The sequence below is a fragment of the Babylonia areolata genome, chromosome 6 (genome assembly GCF_041734735.1).
Source record: "Babylonia areolata isolate BAREFJ2019XMU chromosome 6, ASM4173473v1, whole genome shotgun sequence".
Lineage (NCBI taxonomy): Eukaryota > Metazoa > Mollusca > Gastropoda > Neogastropoda > Buccinidae > Babylonia > Babylonia areolata.
Window position 1 is genome coordinate 45934967 of NC_134881.1, and position 19866 is coordinate 45954832.

The following is a 19866-nucleotide window of genomic DNA, read 5'->3' on the forward strand; positions in this document are numbered from 1 at the left end:
TTCTTTGATCTCTTCCTGCTGTAATCGGACTGGGTCTTGCTGCTTGTTGTTGATGCGTAGGATCTCTGTCCTTCCGATGTTGATCCTGAGGCCGGTCTTCTCTGCCTCTATTGCAAGGCGGTCTAACTTTTCCTGTGCGTGTTGTTTCGTGTGGGAGAGGAGACTGATGTCGTCCGCGAAGTCGAGGTCTTCCAACTGTTTGGTGAAGGTCCACTGGATGCCGGTCTTCTGGCCTGCTGTGGATTGCCGCATGATCCAGTCCACCACCATCAGAAAAATTGTCGGAGACAATAGGCAGCCCTGACGTACACCGGTTCGTACCTGGAAGGGGTCAGTCAGCTTTCCCTCATGTATGACTTGGCAGGTGGCGTCCTTATACAGTTGCTGGATGATGGCAATATATTTTAGAGGAAAGCCGTAGTGCTGCATTAATTTCCATATCACCTCCCTGTCCATGCTGTCGAACACACACACACAGATAATGCATATTGTAGGACGTAAGCATATGATATTTAATGGATGTATTGGCAGTAATGTAAAGATATGAACTGGAGAGAGAGAGTGCTTATCAGAGAGAGGAAGACAGATTCAGAGAGTGAGACAAAGAAAGAGAAAGACAGGGAGAGACAGAGTGCATGTATACGTGTTTATGGTCTGATCCTCAGTCAGTGTGGTTATGTGGGGGAGAGTTGACTGGTGTGAATGGATGAAGGATGAACGACTGGATGACCGTAGCGCTTAAAGTGCAACACCCCTTGTATTTCAAATACCGGGTTAGTGAAACAGCTTTATGTCCATACAATATATCAGCTGATTAAAGCAGTGCTCCAGGAAGTATGTTTAGGCTTTCAGTTTCAGTTCCAAGGAGGCATCAAAGTGTGTGGGCTGAACCATATACACTACACCACATCTGCTTCAAAGGAAAAAAAAGGGAAGAAACAAGGAGACGATGCCTGACCAATACATAGACCCGATGCACTGTTCAGGCCTTGAGGGCCTACCATAGGTCTATTTATTTATGAAACATTCAACTGGAATGAAATACAGTAAATAAAAGAAATAAACACTTAAGTAAATACATTAGAATTTAACAAAAATGGAAGGTACATACAGAAGTCAAATTATGATTACAATAAAATAGAAACATACACATGTATACATACATGCACACAAAAGGGTGGAAAAATTTATGCACTCACCATCATCCTTATGCAATCTGTTTTGACAAAAGGAGGAATATCCGTTCACCTTGGCTGCTGTTAAATGTCTTGATGTGGAACTAGTGTCTGCTTGGGTTATTTATTTTTGTCCTTGACAGAAATTTAGATGCACACTGCAAACTGTGAAAATAAAACAAAATTCTGTGTTGCAGCTTCATGAGTTATCTTCTTTTCTTTTCCTTCTGCCTCTTAAAGAAAATCTTTCAGATCTATGTGTGTGTGTTCACAATTAAATTTACATGTGTGTGTGTGTGTGTGTGTGTGTGAATCTTAGATTAAAAACATTGTTGCATCTGTTAAGAAGGCAAACAAATATCTGAACAGTGTGTATAATTTTGGTAAAATATCATTCAAAACAAAAGATATGATCATGCGACTTCAAATATTTATTTGTTCAATACCCTGATATGATAATGTTGTATGGTCCCCAATAATGAGGAAACATGTAACTTTAACTGAGAATGTACAAAGACAACTTTTGCAAAACAGGTAATAAATATGAGTAATCTGAACAATGTACCGGTATATATATATATCTTATGATTCAATTGAAACCTCTGAAATTATTCATGGTTGATATGACGTAAATACAACAAATAATATTTTTCCATTTAATCATACTTCCCATGCTGGGGGTCACTGTCACTGTCATTGGCCCCGAAACCTGGTTTGGTTGTGGAAGTGCTGCACTGCTGAATGCATCACCACCATTCTCCATTTCTGTCAGTTGTGGGACAGGGTCTGAGTTTCGGCAAAGCTCCTCTCTGTCCACTCAGTGATGTTATCTGCCCATTTCTTTTGCTGTCTGCCTCATATCCTTGAGTTTTCTTCCAGGGCATCAGTCATTATACATTCCAGGAAGATGTTGAACAGTGAAGGAGATAGAAGACAGCCTTGACAACTGATGTGTGGAACCAGTCGCTGACAGTTCCTTGAAAAAAGGATTGAACTGTTGGCTTTTGTGTACAGCTGTTTGATGGTGTTGATCAACTTTTGGCCCATGTTGTATTTCTTCATGGTTGCCCACAGTGGATCATGGCACACTGTCAAATGCCTTCTAAAAGTCAGTGAAGACTTAGTAACTGTTTTAGTTGGTGTTGGCTATATTTCTCATACAGAACACCAAGGTTGAAATTCTGTTCTGTGGTGCTTCTTCCACTGTGGAACCCATGTTATTCTTCTGTAATGACTTCTGCCTGTGGTCTGAGTCTGTTCAGGATTACTCTGAGCATCACAGTCTGATCAGACTGATAGTTCTGTAGTTCTGGCATAAGTTGCTTTTTTTTGGGTATGGTAATAATTAGAGACTTTGTCCATGTTGTTGACCATTCTCCAGTCTGCCAGGTTTTGTTGCAGATTGTGGTAAGGACATCTGTCACTGCCTCTCCTCCTTGTTTTATTAGTTCAGTTGGTATGTTGTCAATGCCTGATGTTTTTCCATTCTTTCTGAACTTATGGCTTCGTCTTCTCCTGCAGTATTGGAAAGTCAACATTGTTGCCTTCTGGTTTGAGAGTATGCTAGCAGGATCTCCATTTATCTGATGGTTGTAAAGCCCTCTGCAATATTCTGTCAATCTGTTCACAATGTCTTTTACTTCTGTGAAACATTCCTTTGTTTTTTATCATGCTGACTACTAACAATCTTTGCTTTGTCACATCTTTGACGATTCGGAATGTCTTTCTGTTGTTGTTCTTGTTCAGGCAATCTTCTGTTTCATTGCACTGTTCTTCAGTCCAATCCCTCTTGGATTTCTTCATGCCTTGTCAAATCTTTTTGCCGACCTCTTTGTATTCTGCTGTTTTTGTTGTCAGTCTGGCATTCTTCATGCTTGGGGACATCCACTCATAGTAGTGCTACACCTTTTTCTTCATTTTATCTCTGTAAAGGACATGCATTTACTTTCAACCTTGTGAATCGTTTTTTCTTCACTTATAAAAAGAAATAAATGTAGAGATGAATACACAGAGTACATCAGACCTCTGAAAGAATGGAGATCTGTGCAATTGTGAAACATATTGACATGCAGTATATTTGCCAAGTGACTGAACTGAGCTGCATAAAAAAAACAGCATAGTTTTAAGATATCTATCTATTTCTATCTATATGTGTCTGTGTGTGTGTGTGTGTATATATAATATATGTAGGTCACCATTTCTAGGATCATCTGTTTTTATTTTTTTATTATCACTGGGGAAAAAAACCAAAGAAACAATTTGTTCTCAATTGGAAGCTTGCCATATTGCAGACACAGTGCACTACAAATGACAACACAGTGTACTCTTTATCACACTGTTGGGCTACAAAGCCTCCTTGCTACACATTGATATGCTATGATGATAAAGATGATGATGACACATATACATTCATGCTGAGGTGTGTGTGTGAGAGAGAGAGAGATATGCTTTATTTTCGAGGATAATAGATTAGCATTGGTGTGATTGTTTTCATCCAGTCTTTGCCCTGCCCTACACAATACTAAATACTGAAGATATAAGTAATAACATAAGCTGAAAAAACTGCACACATATCAGAATATATAACAGTAACATTGCTGGGGAAACAAGGAATGTTTGTCATTTCAAGAAGCTGCAGAAAGACACCAGAAAGGCCTGCAGGCAAACCAACACCAGCTTCTCAGCAAAACTGTTGGATTCAGATGGAGGAACAAGAAACCTGTGGTGCATGATCAAAGGAAGAAGTGTGACGATCACCATTGCCCCTCTCAAAAGTATCAGTATCAGTAGCTCAAGGAGGCGTCACTGCGTTCAGACAAATCCGTATATGCTACACCACATCTGCCAAACAGATGCCTGACCAGCAGCATAACCCAACGTGCTTAGTCAGGCCTTGAAAAAAAATTAAAATAAAATAAATAAATAAAGCAACAGACTGACAAACAGTGACTCTAAAACAAAGGCAGGTATCTTCAACAAGCAGTTCTCCTCACTTTTCACCAATGAGGACATGTTGAACCTTCCAGACCTTGGAGAGAGTCCCTAGCCCAGCCAGGTGTCCTGAAACTCCTTCAGAATCTGATCCTAGTGAGTCATCTAGTCCTGATGGCATTCCTGTCCATATGCACCGTGTGGTCCTTGCACAGATCACTCCAAACTCCTCTTCAACAGTTCCATCTCCTTGAGCAACTTCCCTGGAGCATTGCCACATGCCATTATACACCCCATCTTCAGGAAAGGCAGCCACAATCCAGCCTCAGTGACTGCCCCATCTCCCTGACTTCCATCTGCAGGAAGACGTTGGAGCACACTGTCAGACCTGCACTGACTGCCCGTTTGATGAACATTGGATCCTAACCCACTGTCAGAATGGATTCAGGAAGGGCACATCATGTGAAATGCAGCTCATCCTCACCACTGAATATATCTCACCAGAAAGCTTCACAGAGGAGGTCTGACAACTTTCTACTTGACTTTGCCATAGCCTTCAACAAAGTTCCCCTCCAACGTCTCCTCCTGAAGCTCCTTCACCGTGGCTCTACCTTTCAGTGGATGAGGAGTTTGCTACTGAACAGGACCCAAGAAGTGGTGGTGAAGGGGCTATGTCTGAAGTTGGTCAGGTCATCTAGCTCTGTGGTCACTGGAAAGTAGTGTTGTTGAAGGCTGGAAGCTGTGCCATGGACCGCAAGGCCGGGTAGCCGGACCGGCTGGAGACATGAACGCCCCAGTTTGTGGTATGTTTTTGGTATGTTTTTTGTTTTTGTTTGTTTTTCAGCACTCCAGTCCATGTGGGTTGGGTTTTTTCACATTACATTGAAGAATCCGAGGGGTCTAAGGCAACGGTATCTGGTCGTTACGCCCATTTGTCAGTCCCCAACCAGCTCGCCCCATATTGCATGGGAGGCAGACGTCTATGGTCTAAAACATTAATATATATATATATATATATATATATATATATCACTCACACACACACACACACAGAGATAATGGAAAGGGTGAAACAGGCATGCAAGTGGACAGACGAAAGGAAGACGGCCGTTTCAAGGCATGAAATGAAAACCATGCTGTCACAAGGAGCAGAATGAACGAGACAATGACAGAGTGAGAATGAGAGTAGTTTAATGTCAGTGTAGGTCACGTTTTTATCTTACTGTGCAGGTTGTACTTTATAGTGACATCGGGACTTCCAGCCAAGTTATCTGGCAAGCATTATCTCCCCTGACCTGCTCACCTTGACCCCGCACACACCAACACATGACGATACCGATCGACTGATGTCACACACAAAAAACACATGGTGAAAAATGAAATCTTGAAGTACACTTGAATTCCTTAAGGTACGACAGGTGATAATTCAGGACTTGTTTCGGATCAGAAGGTGAGTAAGTGTATATTCTATGTATACTTCTAACATGAAGAATGTTTTCTTCTGATGAATATGTTTAATCCTTTCGTTGTTGGATTACCACTTGTATTGAAAGTTTTATCATAGAAGGCAGTATACGACTACTATACAACTCCGTTATCATCAGTTTATCGCCACCTACAGCCAATCTTTAGAATAAAAAAGGTACTGTAGTTGTCTGAAAAAAAGGGAAAGTTAATCGTTGGATGTACACAGCATCTCTCTCTCTCTCTCTCTCCTTTCTCTGTATGAAATATATTCCCTCTCCGTGAATATACTCTCTCTCTGTCTCTGTCTCTGCCTCTCTCTGTCTCTCCTCTCCCTCTTTGAATATATTCTCTCTCTAGCAGTCTGTGAATATTCTCTCTCTCTCTCTCTCTCATAATCAGACTTGACATGTACACGTGTACAGTTATTTTCTTCTTTTTTTTTAACATGTAATGATGTATACACAGTAGGCAGACATGGAGTTACACACACACACACACACACACACACACACACACACACACACACACACACACACACACACACAAGCAAACAAATTAATATATATTATATACACACACTCACGCCCACACACTCAACACACACACACACACACACACACACACACACACACATACATACATACATACACAAGCAGGCAGGCAGGCAGGCATGCTTGACACCAAAACATGTACTGTATATACACCAGATACAGAGAGAAACACAGAGACAGACACACAGAGTGCACACACACACACACACACACACACACACACACACACACACACACACACATACACAATCAGGCAGGCAGGCAGGCATGCAGGCATGCTTGACACCAAAACATGTACTGTATATACGCCAGATACAGAGAGAAACACAGAGACAGACACACAGAGTGTACACACACACACACACACACACACACACACACACACACACACACACACACACACACACATACATCAATTTCTGGATCAGCAAGGACACATGTCAATTTTTTTTTTAAAAGATGACACCTTATTATGCTATAGTATAAGGATGTTGATCAATTTAAAACTGAACCATTGTATTGGAATTTGAACTGGCACACCCAGGTTTTGTGTATTTTGACAAATGTCCTCATCATTTATATGGTTCTTGAATAAATGTGTCAACCACACCTTCTTAATCAATGTTAACTCTATGGAGAACTTGCAAGAGGCAGCATTTACTGATTTAGAGAGCTCTATGCATGTGGGTTGTATGCTGGTTAGACATTATGATTATAATTTATATACATGACTTATGCTAATTTTTTCATGATTTTGTTATGTGTCATTTTTGTAAAGAATCATACAGAAATATTATACATACACATTGTTATGAATTTTGTTTGTTTGTTTGTTTGTCTTATTATTATTATTATTATTATTTTATTTTATTTATTCTTTTTTTTTTTCTTTCTTTTTTTTTTTTTTTTTTTTTTTTAGAAAGAACACACATTGATAAATGATATGGGGGCTAGGGGTATAGGTGTATGAACATCAACATGTGAATGTATTTCTGTGCTTTTTTTTTTTTTTTTTTTTTTTTTTTTTTTTTTTTTTTGCTTTTCATGTTTATACATGTATACATATATATATATTTACTCCATTTTTAATTTTCTTCAGTATTACATGTTGTGTGTTTTGTCTGTATAATTGATAATGATAATAATAATGCAAATTTATATGGCAAACTTCCACTGCTCAAGGCGTGATACAGTGATAGCAAAGAGCTAGATGCAGCCAGCAAAGGAGAGTAAGCGGAGCAGGTCGAGTATAGCTCTGTGGCTGACCTGGAGTTGACCACAAATACAAATCATCCACTTTTGGGGGGGCAGGGAGGGAGGGAGAGACTCAGAGAGTGATGAAGGGGGTTGATCAAACAACTGAGCTTGTGAACAGTGCTTGCCCCCCTCCTCCCTGCACTGTGGCCAACTGGGTCACTGTTAACATTTTTGATGCTGTACCTCCCCAGTGCACTGTGGCCAACTGGGTCGCATTTAACCTTTTTGATACTGTACCTCCTCCCAGCACTGTGGCCAACTGGGTCACTGTTAACATTTTTGATACTGTACCTCCTCCCAGCACTGTGGCCACCTGGGTCACTGTTAACATTTTTGATACTGTACCCCCTCCCCTGCACTGTGGCCAACTGGGTCGCAGTTAACCTTTCTGATACTGTCCCCCCACCCCCTGCACTGTGGCCAGCTGGGTCACTGTTAACATTTTTGATACTGTACCCCCTCCCCTGCACTGTGGCCAACTGGGTCGCAGTTAACCTTCCTGATACTGTCCCCCCACCCCCTGCACTGTGGCCAACTGGGTCGCAGTTAACCTTCCTGATACTGTCCCCCCACCCCCTGCACTGTGGCCAACTGGGTCGCAGTTAACCTTCCTGATACTGTCCCCCCACCCCCTGCACTGTGGCCAACTGGGTCGCAGTTAACCTTCCTGATACTGTCCCCCCACCCCCTGCACTGTGGCCAACTGGGTCGCAGTTAACCTTTCTGATACTGCCCCCCCTCCCCCTGCACTGTGGCCAGCTGGGTCACTGTTAACATTTTTGATACTGTACCCCCCTCCCCAGTGCACTGTGGCCAGGTGGGTCGCAGTTAACCTTTTTGATACTGTACCCCCCTCCCCCTGCACTGTGGCCAACTGAGTCACTTTTAACTTTTTTGATACTGTATCCCTGTCCCCCTGCAGTGTGGGCCAACTGGGTCTCTCAGTCTCTGTTAACCTTTTTGATACTGTCTGAAAGTGAGCATGAAGTGAGTGGTTGTGGTGCAGGCAAGAGTTGCAATCAAAGGACACACACACACACACACACACACACACACACACACACACACACATATATATATATATATATATATATATATATATATATATATATATAGTTTTATATGTATACAATCACATTGCTAAATGAACTTCTAACTATCAGGATTTGATTGTCTGTTCATTTTCCTTTCAGAAAAAGTAGGGGTAAAACTTTCATGCAGTAGTTTACATAGTAGTACTTTTTGTTGATGATTATGCTCCACAACCCAAAACCTGGCAAATAGGAAACACAAATAAAAAAATGCACTGAAGAGGTTAATTCACCTTTCAGTGCAAGTCCTCATACATGGTGTGTGTGTGTGTGTGTGTGTGTGTGTGTGTGTGTGTGTGTGTTAGGACTTCAAAACACTTAACAAACTAGCATAACTCCATCATTGAGTTAGAGGTCAAGTTGAAGCATAAGAAAATAAAACATTCATGAAATGTGTGTCATTTTGAAATTTTAAATTTAAAATATTTTAGCCAAGGTTTTATTGAGCAAGCCCAGCTGGCTTTTTTGCATGTCAGCGCCTCGAAGTGACATGTTTGGCGTTCTGACTCAGTACTCATTAATCATCATTTATTGAATTATTCTGTCTCACACAGTCACTCCATTTGTTCCCACATGAGAAACACATTCTGATGATTTCAGCAGTTTTAGTGTACATGCTGTATATATATATATATATATATATATATATAACCATGTGACATAAAGCTGAAAGGCATTATTGTGGACATCAGGCCAGATGTGCATCAGTGCTGTGGACATCAGGCCAGGTGTGCATCAGGTGAGGGGTAGGACATGGTAGTCAGCCCATGGCCGTGCCATGCTATCACTATCAGTAATCAGGTGAGAAGCTGGTGGACCCAACAGGTACAAGTAGCTCACACATCTCCTTTCTTCTTCCTTTGCCAGCTGCCTGCCACATTTCACATTTCTGTGTCTTTCTTTGTTGCTTGCGGGGTCTTGATGGTGACAAAAGTCATAGGACACACTCTGATTCATTCACATGATTCAGTATGTATTGTACTGTTATCTGTGCTTATCAAATTATGTGTGTAAAGTTTGTGATTTTTTTTAATTTTTTATTTTTTAATTTTTTTTTGTGGTTTGTTTCTTTTTCATTTTTTTTTATTATTTTTTTTAAGAGAAAAAGATAACAGGACAAGTTCCAAGTGGTGATCGGGATTCTGGGTCACAATGTGTACACTGTGTGTGTGTGTGTGTGTGTGTGTGTGTGTGTGATTGACTGACTGGTTCAAGCTGCCTACAGCAATTTTTGTGTCTTGATTTTTGTTGTTGTTGTAAATGTGTGTGTAAATGTCAGTGATTGTTAAAACTTATTGTGATTGTCAGTGTATGTCATGACTTTCCTTGAAGATAGACTTGATGATAAAAAACAATAACAAAAAAACCCAACCCCCCCAAAAAAAAACAACAACAAACAACAAAAACAAAAACAAAACAAAACAAAAAAAACAACATCAACAACAAACAACAACTGTGTAGCCGTCTTGACAATATTTTTGATACTGCCTTCTTGAGCATCATGCCTTCTGCAACCTGCAATTTGTTTCCTAGTCGCCTTGTGTGTTTCTTGTATGAGATTAGAGCTTTGTCTGTCAATTCCTCTGGAATGTTCCACCACTTTGTAGTTTGCTGTCCATTATTTGATGCTTGACAGTTTTTGCGTCACAGTAATTTTAATAATATTAATAACAAAAATGATATTAATACAATCATAGTTGGGTTTTTTTATCTGCTGTGTGTGCATTTTGCTCTTCATTTTGTTATGTTTTTGTCTGCCAGCTCCTGTCTGTCTGTGTTCATTACAATCATTCCATGGCAGCTGTCATGAGTATGACGACAGTATTGACAGTACCAACCACAGGATACATTAAAGACAATTGGACAGGATGATCCAAGCGATGTGAGTGCAACTGATTTCAGCTGCCAGTGTCAGGTCAGGTGCTACCAGTGGTTTTTTTTTCTTCTCTGTTTGTTCAGTGATCCACAGACTCTGACACGGTCAAGATGACGAGGTTCCAGGTCAAATGTCGGCGATGTCGGCTCTGGCTGATGTCAGAAGAGTCTGTTGTGGACTGCCACGGTGACAGCGTGCAAGGTGACAAACTGCCTTTTTTTTCTCTCTCTTTTTTCTTCTTCTTTTTTTCTGTTTTAATGCATACAGTTATGTGCCACTTACATACATGTATACATGTATGGAAATGAGAGAGAGAAAGAAAGGAAAAACTGTTTTTTGTAAAAATAAAGAAAAGAAATAAATGAAGAAAGAAAAAGACATTGAATTAGAAAATGAAAATTAACTCTTGGTGTTTTATGTACTACCATAGTAAAGTAAGGAATTGGTTTATGACAGCCAAACTCAGATTTAGTTAGTTGTCTTTGTTCAGCTTTTAGTTACTAGTTTTAGTAACAGCTTTTTGACAATCTTTTTTTAAAATAGAGAATTCACAATATTTTAAAAACTTTTTCAAAATTATTTTGGATTTTATATAATTACTATTTTAAATTTTTGATTATTTTTATGTGTGTTTAAAATAGAATAATTCATGCACACTATGACAGTGTCCTCTTGTTTATTGTTTGGTTCAGAGTTGTGCATGGGTTTTAGTGTGTGCTTGTGTGTGTGTGTGTGTGTGTGTGTGTGTGTGTGTGCGTACATGCATGTGTGTGTGTGTGTGTGAAAAAGCTTATGAAAGTTGGTATATATTTGGTTTCTTTTCTTGTAGTTTTAATCTTGTGTTAGCTAATCTAAGCATCAGCATTATGTGATTTAGATTTAAAGCACACAGGTGCTGTCTGTGTGGTGTCCTATGGGTGATGTGATGTAGTCTTCTTCTTCTTTACCTTTGTCTGTGAATAGTGATTGTGATGCCACATTGCAGAACTGTTCTGTTGACTGTGTGTCAAAGTCTGGGTCTATGCAGATGGTATGGTTTTCTTGTCCGTTGTGCAGTGTTGTCAGTCTGTTCCTTTTTACTGCCGCCCCCCCCCCCCCCTCCCCAATCCCCCCAAACAACAACACCAAAAAAAAACAACTGACATAGAATGTATGTTTTTTCAGGGGATGTTTGGGACTGGGACTGTGGCGATGGGCAGGAGCGGAGCACTATCACCCATCTGTTTGTGTCCACCTCCCTCCCTCCCCCTTTCATCCTGGCTTCTGTGCAACAGGCAAGTGGCATTCATTCCTGTATCCGACGGGCACAGTAGCTGAGTGGTTAAAGCGCTGGACTTTCAATTTGAGGGTCCCGGGGTCGAATCTGGGTAACGGTGCCTGGTGGGTAAAGGGTGGAGATTTTTCCAATCTACCAGGTCAATATATGTGCAGACCTTGTGCCTTAACCCCCTTTGTGTGTATACGCAAACAGTAGATCAAATACGCACCTTAAAGATCCCATAATCCATGTCAGCGTTTGATGGGTAATGGAAACAAGAATATACCCAACATGCACACCCCCGAAAGTGGAGTATGGCTGCCTTCAAGGCAGGGTAAAAACGGTCATACAGGTAAAAGCCCACTCATGTACATGCAAGTGAACGTGGGAGTTGCAGCCTACGGATGAAGAAGAAGAAGATACCTGTATCCACCGTGTGGATGCTACAGGTGCAGACACACACACACATGTGCAGCAGATACCTTTCAGCACAGTGCAGAAGAGAAATGTAAGTTTATTAACTGACACATAGTAGACTGTAATAACGTTCAATAAAAGTGAAGAGACAAAGCCCACAGGGAACAGAAGCCACACAAGAATGACAAATACATGCACATGCACACATATACTTACTCATACACACACACACACACACACACACACACACACACACACACACACACATGCACATTCATGCAAACACTCACACACACACACACACACACACACACACACACACACACACACACACACACACACACACACACACACACCACAACACAACACAACATGCTACAATACATACCACTCTACACACTCGGCACCACAATGACTTTAGCTGATGTTTCAGGCATGCTACACTCAGGGAAAGATCACCTGCCCCAAGTGCCAGGGACGCCTGGGGTCCTTCGACTTCCTGAGAACCAACAGGAAGTGCAGCTGCAGACAGGCTGCTCTCCCTCCCATCCATCTCCTGCGTGACCGTGTGGATCTGCAGTCCCCCAGTCTGACGTCCCATGCCGCCCTTCCCAGACCCCTAGCTCACAGCACACCCAGCTTCAGAGCCACAGATGGATGTGATCCAGTGCTTGAGCAAAGTGGAAATGGGACAGCATGGTCTGCACACAGTGACAACATTAATGCAGAAGGCACCGTGAGTCCAGGAAGCTTGCCCACTGAGGAAGGCACAGACACTGAGAAAACCCCATCCCCAGAGAAAATCATGTCCAGAGACGAAAATGTGGCTAAAGTGTCAGACACATCTGACGATGAGGAAGAGAAAGCCATGGATGGAAACGGAGCCGTGAAGGAAGGGGAGGAGAATGCTGAAGACGCGATTCTGGCTCTTCGCTGGCTCTTCAGGCAGCTGCCGTCTCTCCAGCAATACTCTGCGTCCATTAGCGGCAGGCATGCTGAGCAGTGTGGGGGCAGCTCTGCCTGTCAGAGCGAAGAGAGCTCTGACAGCGTCACTGATGAAAGTGAACATCTCTGTGATGTGGCTCCAGCACCACAGACTATGGCAAGGAGCGTCTCTGCTTCACACCAGGCAACATCATCGGCAGGGTCTGCTCAGATGAGGGGCTGTCCGGGGGGCATGGTCAGCAACATCACACATGTCATTGTGAACACCGCCAAAAGGGAAGGAAAAAGGGAGAAGAGGAGAAAGAGGAACAGACGTAGGGACAGTGAGGACGGGGATAACGGCATCGTCTCTGCTGGTGCCAGGTCAGGGTGTCCTGTGCAAGGCTCCCCTGCCAACCCTCCCCTATTTCCCTCCCCCTACCAGAGACAGCGGGAGAGAAAAGAACAGGAGGTAAGTGAATGTGAAACTGTGTTTTATGCTTTTGTTCCCATGTTATGTTTCAGAGCAGTAAAAAAAAAAAAAAAAAAAAGAGAAAAGTATAGCTATATGGGTCTATCTCTCTATCTCTCTAACTATTTATCAGTCTATCTATCTATCTGTCTGTCCATCTGACCATCTATATGGATAGTGGTCAGCAGACCAGAGGAAACAAATCCCCAGAGAATGTGACTTTAGGGGAACATAGACCTTGGAGAACAAGGTCACAGTATCAAGGTGTCAAAGCCAGCAGACTGATCCACATATAAGCCACACCACATCTGCTTTGAGAGGAAGAAGAAGAGGAGCTGGAGGAAATTAGACGTGGTTGAAACTACAGGGATGACCCCTGTTGTCCTGTACTACCTTTTTGCCGGCGTGAAATCCAAATGTAATTAACTTCTTCCTCATGATTGTGGGAAAGTCACTGGGGTGCAGAAGAACTGTTCACCAGATTTCTCCAGGTTGGTGAGTTGTGTGTTAAAGCCAGGGTCTTTGCTAATGGTTTGCCTCTCCACTCTGCAGTGTTCAGTTTATGTTGTCAGTCCATTGTGTTTTGTTGTTGTTTTTTCCTGTCTTCCCCTCAGTCGCCCTCCCTGTACAGTTGGAGGACTGTTTTAGCAAGCCATTAGATCTTGTTACCTGGCCATACCAGTGCTGCTTGCTTTTCTTCACTAATATTCAACAGATCTTCATAAGGTCCAGTGTGCTGCTTGATGGTTTGGTGCTCTTGTTCAAACATTGGTGATGTGATCAGTGTTGTACTGATGTTTAGTATCTGGCGATAACAGATCATTTCCATGGCTTGAATATTTCTGATCAGTGTTGTACTGATGTTTAGTATCTGACGATAACAAGTCATTTCCATGGCTTGAATTGTTTTGACCAGTGTTGTGCTGATGTTTAGTATCTGACGATAGCAGATCATTTCCATAGCTTGAATTGTCTGATCAGTGTTGTACTGATATTTATTATCTAGCAATAACAGGCCATTTCCATGGCTTGAATTGTTCTTTCTAAACGGGCAAGGGTCCTGCCTACCTACCTACCTCCCTGTGTGTTTGCAGATGAAGGAGGAGAGGAGACGGGTGGAGGAGGAGGAGGTGCTGTGGGACCACACCTGCCCCATGTGTCTGGAGGTGATGTGGAGCCCACACACTACATCGCCATGCCAACACACCTTCTGCGAGGGTTGCCTGCGTCGGCTGTCCTCCGCCTCCTCTTCCTCCAGCAAGAGTGACTGCCCTTTGTGTCGACAGAGGATTGCTGCCTGTGTTCCAAACACAGGTCAGTGTCAGTGTTTTTCTCTCTCTCTCCCTTAACTCTGTGTGTTCCTAACACAGACTGTATCGGCAGATAAGCATCTTAACCATTCTGCCACCTTCCTCGGCCTAAATTTTCTCCACATGTTTACATAATACCCACCAGATCAGTCAGACCCGTCAGGTCATGGTATGCTGTTCATCTCCAGCAGTTTCTCTTGTCTTTTATGTCATTCGCTCTTCATGCAGTCTGCTCAAACACTCTTGGCTTTGAGTTTCATCGGCGGTCATATCACTTACATTCACATTAGTATTCAGAACACTTGTGCATTTGTCATTCAATCCACTGTATCTGCAAATAAATGAAAGTGTCAGAACAGCTTAAAAAAGCAATACGATTGAAACTACACCACTATATCAATAAACAGATGAAATTGTTAGATCAGGTAGCAACGATTAAAAAAAAAAAAAATGAAGAAGGGTTGTATTCACAGAGAGTGGATTAATGTTTTTTTGATAATATATTTGACACTACATGTATTTCAGCTACTGTCAGTGATGATTCTCTCTCTCTCTTTGAGTCTTTACTGTCACTAGCTTAACAGCCCATGTGACAGGAGTAGAGTCAAGTTTCTGTCAGTCAGTCAATAAATCCTTTTCCTGTTCATGAATCCCTTGTTCCCGTGGATTTTTCCCTCCCCCACTCTCTCTGTCCCTCCCTCCCCCACCCCCTGCCTCCTCTCTCTATACACACAATAGATATATGAATGTGATACAGAAATGGAGCGGATCATCCAAGACAAGTACCCAGCCCACCTCAGACAGCGGCGGCGGGAAGAGCGGAGACGTCGGCACCACCAGCGCTTGAAGCACGCCCCCCTGCCCGGCCTCCCCTTCCCCCAACGCTACCTCTCCCGCTTTCCTCCCCATCGCCTCTCCCTGTCCCGCTCCTGCCGCAAAGGGCTGATGGTGGCGTTGGTTAGTGTGGTGGTGGTGATGGCGCTGTCGTCGGTCGGCATGACGATCTGCAGGAAGGTGCTGCGGAGGCTGGCGGAGGTGTACGATGACCTGACGGAGCGTCTCACCGGGGAGAGGCTGTGGTCTACCTTCATGGGGGTCGAGTCTCGCATGCTGACTGTCAGCTGTGTGTTTGTGCTGTACCTGCTGGTGGCCAGCATTGTGCACTACCTGCAGCTCTTCAGACACATTCATGTTTGACACTGGGTGTGTGTAGTGTGTGTGTGTGTGTGTAGTGTGTGTGTGTAGTGTGTGTGTGTTTGTATGTGTGTTTGTACATGTTTATATGTGTGTGTGTGTTTGTGTGAGAGTTGAGCAAGCATGTGAAAGTGTTTTTTTTGTTTTTTGTAGACAATGTGAATAGTGAGTTTTTATACTTATGAAAGTGAGTGAACATGTGTGTGTATCACTATATGTGTGTGTGTGTGTGTGTTCGTATGTGTTTGATAACATTGATACATCTTCATGAGAGGATGTTGTCATTTGAGCAGCTGGTCTGCACTATGTATGCTTTGAGCAAAATGAGCAAAAGCGCTGTCCCCTGTACACAGTATTCAACAGTGTTGTCCCCTGTACTCAGTACTCAAAAGTGTTGTCCCCTTTACTCAGCATTCAAAAGTGCTGTTTCCTTTCTCACTGTTCAGTATTTCATTGTGCTTGGACACTGTTGCACTACATCAGCAATGGCATTCATATTTTCAACAAAAAAATTTAACGTCAGATTGTATGTATCATGTATATATATTATGTTTTTTTGTTATGTGAATCTACCTTCAGAATAAGGTAAAAGTGGTTTACATGGTGAATCAATGATAAAAGTTTTGTTTTTGTTTTTTGTCTTCCTTGTTATATATTGCTTGATAATGTTTTGGCTTGCAAAATAGAACATTTTTTTATTATTATCATTAAAAAAAAAAAATGTATGATAATATTTTGGTTTGCAATATTGTGTACATGGGCTGGGAGTGGGCTGAAAGATGTATTTATGCAATATGGTGTTTTGTCATGTAATCTTGTACAGGGGCTGTGGTGTTTATTTTCTAAACACACTTGACTTCTCTTTTTACTACAAGTGTGTATTACTTTGTGTGTGGGTGTATGTGTGTGTGTGTGTGTGTGTGTGTGTGTACGCATTTTGCCAGTCAGTGTATCATAATGCCAAAGCCTTTCACACCAGCTGTGTACTTACACTGTCTGCACAAGGTGTATGTTTACATGTATGTGGCTGTGGGTGTCATTGTATGTGTTTGTAATCAGCATTATGAACTACTGGGACATTTTGTAAACCTGCATTTGATATCATTTTCCCCCTTGTGTGTACATGTGCATGTGCATATGTGCTTGTGTGTACATTTATTTGTTTGCCAATCATATTGTTGTTTCTAAGGCTAAGTTATCCTACAGCTCTCTGCTGATCCTGTCTTCCTCTTGGTGTGTGCGAGTGTGCGTGTGTCTGCCAGTCAGCATACTGCTGGAATTTGACAATACCTCATGTGTATGTTGTTAATGTTATTTATAAAACCTCTGTGCATGTGTGTGTGTGTGTGTGTGTGTGTGTGTAGTATAAGACTTACTAAAAGAGAAGGTGGATGTGTCTTTTATGTATCAATATGCACAGAAGGGAAGCATTTATGCAGCATTTCAAAAACCACGAAAAGGCTTACCATGTTGTTTGTTACAATGACAGAAAATCTTTTATCTTTTCTTGTTTACTGGAGTAGTAATTTGTTATGGTCATCCAAAGGATGGACATCTTCCATTGATTTTGGACTGAACATTACGAACCTCATTCAAACCACTTTTTTTTTTCAGCCATGCCCTGTTTTAATTTACTGATTTGTCATAAATATGTGAGAAGGTGACAGCATTTGAGAAAATGGTAGGTTCTTGTGTGTGTGTGTGTTTGAGAGAGAGTGTTTGTGTGTGTGTGTGTTTTAGCGAGAGAGAGAAGAGGTTTTTTTCATTGTGATCATCACCATTGGAATCATCTTCGCCATACCATTTTTTTTAAATACTTTGCAAAATATTTTTCAAAAGATCATTTGGGAAAAAACAACGACAAAAAAACCCAACAGGATAAACATGTGTATTTGCAAAGAAATACTGTCTTATGTCTTACCCTTTACTTTCTGTTGTTGACAAATGGTCTTTTAGCTGAAGATTTAAGATACTCTCCGAGTAATGGTAGTCAGTTATTTGTTACAATTTTTCTTATAGTTATGTTTGCCTGCTTTTTTAGACTTAGTGTGCGTTTGATCATTTGTGTGATTTGTTTGTGTGGCTTTTTTTCATATAATTTGAATATATACTTTGAAATATCATGATGTAAATAATTTAGCTTAAAAAATCATGACATAGGGGCAAACCATCCCTGCAACCCACAGTATACTCCAATTGAAAATTTTACGATTATTCCAAACATAACACCAAAGGGCCCTAATCAAGGATTTCAACTTTTAAGTTGGAGTACTGTTACATGTTTTGTTTCAGTTAGAGTAGTGTTAAGTATTTTGGCAATTCTTTTGTGTGACGTTTCCAATTAGGTAAAAGTAAGTACAGTAACCATCATTCAAGAAGTAACCCTGTGTGTCATTCATGCTGTCTTGGCATTGTGCTTGTCATGCAAATTGGGGGTAGGCTCTCAAGGCCTGACCAGCGATGTTTCATGCATTGGTCAAGCTTCTGTGTGTCTTAGCATTTTTGGATCAGTCAGCGCTTTGACACCTCAAACTTTGAAACTGAAACTGTACTCTTCAGTTGTTGTTTTTTTGTCTTGAGACAGGATATTCCTCAAGAGAAAGTGTGTTTGGAAGGCGTTTGTCTTATTTACATTTATACATACAATATGCATCTTTTCAAGGAGAATTACCAAGTCAAGGACTATATCTTTAATTATATCATCACCGGGACCAACTAAATTTTAATCTAATTTTAAGTTAGTAGACTTTGTAAATTTTCTTTTCAAAAACACTTCCAAGCTTATCCAAAAGTGCTTGGATTACCAGAAAAAAAAAATAGATATATGCTTAGTACTAACTTGAACTTCCAAGCAAAAGTCATGGTTATTATTTACTATCCCTATTTCTTTTTAATTAAATCACATGGTGGCAATGATTCTGTGCAGTGTGTGAAGTTATGGTCACTTAGAATTGTATTTCATGAATTTTGTTACAGTGTGTTTTCCAGCATATATTTGTCATTATTTCTCAGACCACGTGTGGTAAGAATTCAGAAGTTTATCATCTGATGTCAAAACATTGTTGTACTGTTATGTTCTTTGAGATATTAAGTTTACTATTTTCAATGTTCCAGATGGAGTTTTAGTGTTTAGATGTTTTTGATGCAGTTAAAAAATGACTAGACTTTTCTGTTGTTTCCAAATAAATCAACTGTGGCAGTATTATATTTTTGTGGTTTTGTGTATTTTGGCAGAGAGTGTGCATGTGTTGCCTGTTTCGGAGTTAAGATAAATTCACCTTGCAGCCAAGTGAAAGACTTTACACTCTCCATAAAATCTGTTTTGTTCTGTTATGTTCACTTGGATTATATGAGAATAATAGTTGAATTATGATGTGATTGTTGTGTTTCTGACATCTAAGTGTGCTTTACAATAACAAAGCATAACTGTCAGATACAAAATACACAACCACAACCCCCTACGCATGTGCATGGTTGCATGCACACTTGTATACATGCACACACATTAACCCGTGCACTGCCAGGGAAACATAGCTCCTGTTGAAGGGCGTCTGCCAGGGAATGTTCAGTGAAAATGGTATACATAAATAAAAAAAATTCTATGGGCTACATTTTTTGTCAGAAGTTATGTATTTTTCTGAAAAGAAGTTGGCCAAGTTTTCCATTGAAAGCCCTTTTGAAATGATGGGATGTACATATTATGATTTTGAGCTGGATGAACAGCAAAGTATATTTCAACTATGCAGTTTTGTTTCTTGATCCGTAAAACATTATTCATCATTGTGAATGTTGACACAAAAAAACACACACAGCAACACACACTCACAAAGCATGTAAACAAAGAAAACCTATCACATGAAATTCTAGTAGCCAAGGTGTTGTATCCGAACTAAAATAACAATCAAAACTATCAGATTACATAATTTTTTTCAACAAATTCAAG

General features: G+C 41.0%; 1 protein-coding gene across 1 annotated transcript; it reads left to right on the forward strand.

Annotated features, from left to right (window-relative positions):
- Positions 1–5423: 5423 nt before the first annotated feature.
- LOC143283088 (uncharacterized) lies at positions 5424–19115 on the forward strand. The gene is made up of 6 exons (XM_076589138.1): positions 5424–5556; positions 10432–10549; positions 11513–11622; positions 12457–13419; positions 14514–14733; positions 15487–19115. The coding sequence occupies exons 2-6, from the start codon at positions 10459–10461 to the stop codon at positions 15924–15926; spliced, it is 1824 nt and encodes a 607-aa protein (XP_076445253.1). The 5' UTR covers positions 5424–5556; positions 10432–10458; the 3' UTR covers positions 15927–19115.
- The last annotated feature ends 751 nt before the right edge of the window (positions 19116–19866 follow it).